At 33.7% G+C, this 5871-nt stretch overlaps 1 protein-coding gene across 1 annotated transcript in view; it reads left to right on the top strand.

Annotated features, from left to right (window-relative positions):
- The window catches only part of LOC111706708 (paired box protein Pax-5), a gene marked incomplete in the record, with an annotated part of 12511 nt that overhangs the window by 4414 nt on the left and 2226 nt on the right, over window positions 1-5871 (top strand). The window contains 1 exon segment of the mRNA XM_023479631.1: window positions 1853-2416. Within this exon segment, the coding sequence (XP_023335399.1) occupies window positions 1853-2416 (564 nt within the window).

Genomic DNA, 5871 nt, shown 5'->3' with positions numbered 1-5871 from the left:
CCCCTACCTGCCCCCTTTCAATGCCCCTCTATTTTTTGAAATCATCCATTCCAACTTTGATTCATAAACTTGACGAAAAATGCAATCATATTCAATACTGTGGAATAAAAAGACGACATTTAGGTAATTACATGTGGATTCGACTAATTTCACAATTCAACTTATTAACTGATAGTCGGCTTTTTACACTGTACGTACATTGTACATTGCATAGTTGCTGTGCATGATGTTCATTTAATATAGAATTATATCTTGGGTCTAATAGTTGTCTTCATATTCTGCATTTTTATGGTTCAGCTTTCATTAAATGATTGAAAAAGTTTAAAAGTGTATAAGTGGGGAGTATATGTAGTATATAATTGGGAGTGTATTAAGTATATAAGTGGGGAGTATATGAAGTATATAAGTGGGGAGCGTATTAAGTATATAAGTGGGGAGTCTATTGAGTGTAAAAGGGGGGGAGTATATGAAGTGTATAGGTGGGTAGTATATGTATTGTATAAGTGGGGAGTATATGTATTGTATAAGTGGGGAGTGTATTCAGTGTATAAGTGGGGAGTATATGTAATTGTATAAGTGGGGAGTGTATGAAGTGTAAAAGTGGGGAGTGTATTAAGGATATAAGTGGGGAGTGTATTGAGTGTATAAGTGGGAAGTGTATTAAGTATAAAAGTGGGGAGTGTATTGAGTGTATAAGTGGGGAGTGTATGAAGTGTATAAGTGGGGAGTGTATTAAGTGTATAAGTGGGTAGTGTATTGAGTGTATAAGTGGGGATTGTATTAAGTATAAAATTGGGGAGGGTATTGAGTGTATAAGTGGGGAGTATATGAAGTGTATAAGTGGGAAGGGTATTAAGTATATAAGTGGGGAGTGTGTAAGTGGGGAGTATATGTATTGTATAAGTGGGAAGTATATGAAGTTTGTAAGTGGGGAGTATATGAAGTGTATAAGTGAGTGTACAAAGTGTATAAATGAGGAGTGTATTAATTATATAAGTGGGAATGTATTGAGTGTATAAGTGGGTAGTGTATTGAGTGTATAAGTGGGTAGTGTATTGAGTATATAAGTGGGTAGTGTATTGAGTGTATAAGTGGGTATCATATTGAGTATATAAGTGGGTAGTGTATTGAGTGTATAAGTGGGTAGTGTATTGAGTATATAAGTGGTTAGTATATTGAGTATATAAGTNCCCCGCTTTTCCTTTTTATGGGTTCATGCCTCTGTTTTAGATCAAACCTCACATAAGTATAATGTGATGAGGGAAATTAAATTAAGAAAATAAAAAAACCATTACACAAATGTGAGATAAGAAACCATTTTTCTTATTTAAAAACTGTTCTGCGATATTATTTCTGCTGGCCCGATATTTCCTTGAATAAAAGTTCTTGATTTTTTCTAATATCGATCTGATTTCTTTTATTTTCTAATCCTTAAATTCTATGCAAACTGATGGTGTAAATCTTTGATATTTAAAACTTTGACAATCTTAACTAACTCAATTGAAATATAAAATATCGGAATTAGGGTTGCAAAGATACAAGTACTAAACCAGTAATCAGTTCCTTATTAATCAGATACTAAAAATTTTAAAAATCTTTTTCATTAAAATACAAAATCTAGCTGGGAGGTGGGGTGTTGGGTAACTAGATTGTTGTATTGAGTGAATACTGATACGCAATACATTATCTAGAATTGCTCCCCTAGCTCGTCTTTGAATGAGAAACCCATTTCAGCATTAAAAATTCCAACTGATGTTACGAACAGTCCCCAGAGACAGTTCTCTCCTTTAGATCATTCAGAATCAAATTCTCAGAAAACTTTCCAGGGGTTTAAACCATCTTCTCTTTTCAGGTCATGGTGGAGTAAACCAACTTGGTGGTGTGTTTGTCAATGGTCGACCTCTACCTGATGTTGTTCGACAGAGGATTGTCGAGTTAGCCCACCAAGGAGTTCGACCCTGTGATATTAGCCGACAGCTCAGAGTCTCACATGGCTGTGTTTCTAAAATACTCTCTAGATATTATGAAACTGGTAATTTCAAAGCCGGGGTTATCGGAGGAAGCAAACCAAAAGTTGCCACCCCTCATGTGGTTGACGCGATCAGCAAGTACAAGAAGGAGAACCCAACGATGTTCGCCTGGGAGATCAGGGATCGGTTGCTGGCGGAGGGAGTCTGCAACCAGGAGAGCGTCCCTAGCGTGTCCAGCATCAACCGCATCGTGAGAAACAAAGCGGCGGAGAAGGCAAAGGCTGGAGGCTACGGTTGTATCAGTCCTGGTCCCTCTCCCCTCCATCCTGGTATACATGACTCCCAGGGCAACCTGAGACACCCAACCTACTCCATCAACGGTATTCTAGGAATCCATCAAGCAGATGCTAATGATAATCTAATGAAGAGGAAACGGGACGACGAAGGTAAGAATTTTATTTCTCTTTTTGACAAGTAATTCTTGAACCCACATGATTGTCTGAAATGTATAACATGACTGAGTAAAGTGCACTTGCAGTTATTAAGGTGCACTTGCAGTATGCAGACAGTGCAAACAATATGACGGTTTAACAATTTTGGTGTGAAGACTCTGTTAGAAATTTCTTAAATCTTATTGATCAATCAAGAAATAAACACATAAATAAATGGAAGGGTTGAATTACTCGATGATATTATTCTTTTTGAACATGAAAAACCAGGAATTTCTTAATTTTTGGAAACAACGTTTCATAGATGAATATTTAAAAAAAAAGATTTTTTGGAACGGCCTACGTATTTCTCCAAATTTCTATTGACATTATTTACATTTTTGTGTGAACAATTTAAATATTTGTTTTGGTTTAACTAAGTTATTTTATTGAGCTGTAAACTCCAAGTGGAGATCGTGGGAAAAATGAATTAGCATGTATTGTTTGGGAATTCGGCTCAGGTTCAGTTACTTGAACTTTGTAAGTACTTTAACCATCATATTGCCGAGAGGCCCCGACTCCTGTGAAAACCTGTCAATACCCTCGTGGATTTACTGTATGTACACTATAGTAAAGATTGTGTTGCGGCAAACATCTCAATCTTGCACGTTGCAGGGGTTCAACCTCAAATGCGGGAAATCAGTGGAAATATATTTATCTCCGCGGGATTTTGCCCAATATTCCCCATCTTTGGACATTATTGGGATGTCAGTTTCACGTAAAGGGAATTGCCCAAGTTTCCGACTTTCCCCCCATACTCTCTCAATCTAATGGAGGTATATCCACAAAAGGCATTTGCTGATCCAATTTTTTTTTACGATTTTGAATGGATTTGTTCTGCAGCTTTATAAATTATCTTTTACTGTGCACGGGGGGGGGGGTACAAGGTATAATGAAGATGCTACCAGTTGTGGATTGTCCACTAGGGTATGTTTGCTGCGTGACGATGATGAGAAGTAGGGTGACTCAATACTCATTATTCTTTTATCCAAACACCTTATACTGGATACATATATATAGTCATTTATATCATTTATATATAGTATTAATAGATAGCACTAGAAAGAAAAATCACAGAGACCCAAACAGCAATGACAATTATGCATCTATTATCAAGGTCTGGTCGACTTCAAAACTTTGCCACGTTTTCATTTTAAAACTGGCAAAACACTTTTGTTTACTGTGAAATGCTATTCTCTTATTAACTATATAGGCAATGAAAAGGATTCTATTGTGTAACTAAGTATGAAGCTATAAACATGATCAGATTCTCACTTATACTTTGTTATAGCCCTGACTTTTATAAAATAGAACTATAAAGAACTTGTTTTTAATTTCAGTTTTTAAGAAGTAATCAGGAAAATTCTCATTAAATTTGTTGTGAGAGCTTGCAACCTTTGGATCAATGTATTTCGCATATTAAAGTTATGGGAATTGGTATAATAGTAAAAAGATGGAATGCTGTTATGCATAGCAAAATTATGGGAAGTATGAATATTAAAATGATGGGAAGAAAAGAATATTAAAATTTTGGGATGTTTTGAATATTAGAATGATGGGAAGATTTGAATATTAAAATTATGGGAAGTTATGAATATCAAAATGATGGGAAGATATGAATATTAAAATTATGTGAAGATGAGAATAATAGAATCATGTAAATTTATAAATATTAAAAATATGGGAAGATATAAATATTAAAATGATGGGAAGTTAGAAATATTAAAAATATGGGAAGATATAAAAATTAAAATTATGGGAAGTTAGAAATATTAAAATTATGGGAAGTTATGAATATCAAAACAATGGGATGTTATGAATATTAAAATGATGGGAAGTTATGAATATTAAAATTATGGGAAGTTATGAATATTAAATGATGGGAAGTTATGAATATTAAAATTATGGAAAGTTATGAATATTAATATGATGGGAAGTTATGAATATTAAATGATGGGAAATTATGAATATTAAAATGATGGGAAGTTATAAATATTAAAATGATGGGAAGATATGAATATTAAATGATGGGAAGATATGAATATTAAAATTATGTGAAGATGTGAATAATAGAATCATGGAAATTTATAAATATTAAAAATATGGGAAGATATAAATATTAAAATGATGGGAAGTTAGAAATATTAAAAATATGACAAGATATAAATATTAAAATTATGGGAAGTTAGAAATATTAAAATTATGGGAAGTTATGAATATCAAAACAATGGGATGTTATGAATATTAAAATGATGGGAAGTTATGCATATTAAGATGATGGGAAGTTATGAATATTAAGATGATAGGAAGTTATGAATATTAAGATGATGGGAAGTTATGAATATTAAGATGATCGGAAGTTATGAATATTAAAATGATGGGAAGTTATGAATATTTAAATGATGGGAAGATATGAATATTTAAATGATGGGATGTAATTCTAAGATTTAAGATTAGAATAGAAAACTTAACAGTGAAAGAAAAGAAACTTTTTATCTCCTGGTATACATGACTCCCAGGGCAACCTGAGACACCCAACCTACTCCATCAACGGTATTCTAGGAATCCATCAAGCAGATGCTAATGATAATCTAATGAAGAGGAAACGGGACGACGAAGGTAAGAATTTTATTTCTCTTTTTGACAAGTAATTCTTGAACCCACATGATTGTCTGAAATGTATAACATGACTGAGTAAAGTGCACTTGCAGTATGCAGACAGTGCAAACAATATGACGGTTTAACAATTTTGGTGTGAAGACTCTGTTAGAAATTTCTTAAATCTTATTGATCAATCAAGAAATAAACACATAAATAAATGGAAGGGTTGAATTACTCGATGATATTATTCTTTTTGAACATGAAAAACCAGGAATTTCTTAATTTTTGGAAACAACGTTTCATAGATGAATATTTAAAAAAAAAGATTTTTTGGAACGGCCTACGTATTTCTCCAAATTTCTATTGACATTATTTACATTTTTGTGTGAACAATTTAAATATTTGTTTTGGTTTAACTAAGTTATTTTATTGAGCTGTAAACTCCAAGTGGAGATCGTGGGAAAAATGAATTAGCATGTATTGTTTGGGAATTCGGCTCAGGTTCAGTTACTTGAACTTTGTAAGTACTTTAACCATCATATTGCCGAGAGGCCCCGACTCCTGTGAAAACCTGTCAATACCCTCGTGGATTTACTGTATGTACACTATAGTAAAGATTGTGTTGCGGCAAACATCTCAATCTTGCACGTTGCAGGGGTTCAACCTCAAATGCGGGAAATCAGTGGAAATATATTTATCTCCGCGGGATTTTGCCCAATATTCCCCATCTTTGGACATTATTGGGATGTCAGTTTCACGTAAAGGGAATTGCCCAAGTTTCCGACTTTCCTCCCATACTCTCTCAATCTAAT

The sequence above is a fragment of the Eurytemora carolleeae genome, unplaced genomic scaffold, assembly GCF_000591075.1.
Source record: "Eurytemora carolleeae unplaced genomic scaffold, Eaff_2.0 scaffold193, whole genome shotgun sequence".
In the NCBI taxonomy this organism is placed as follows: Eukaryota; Metazoa; Arthropoda; class Copepoda; order Calanoida; family Temoridae; genus Eurytemora; species Eurytemora carolleeae.
The sequence above is the reverse complement of the archived record's forward strand: the minus strand, read 5'-3'. Positions and strand labels throughout refer to the sequence as shown.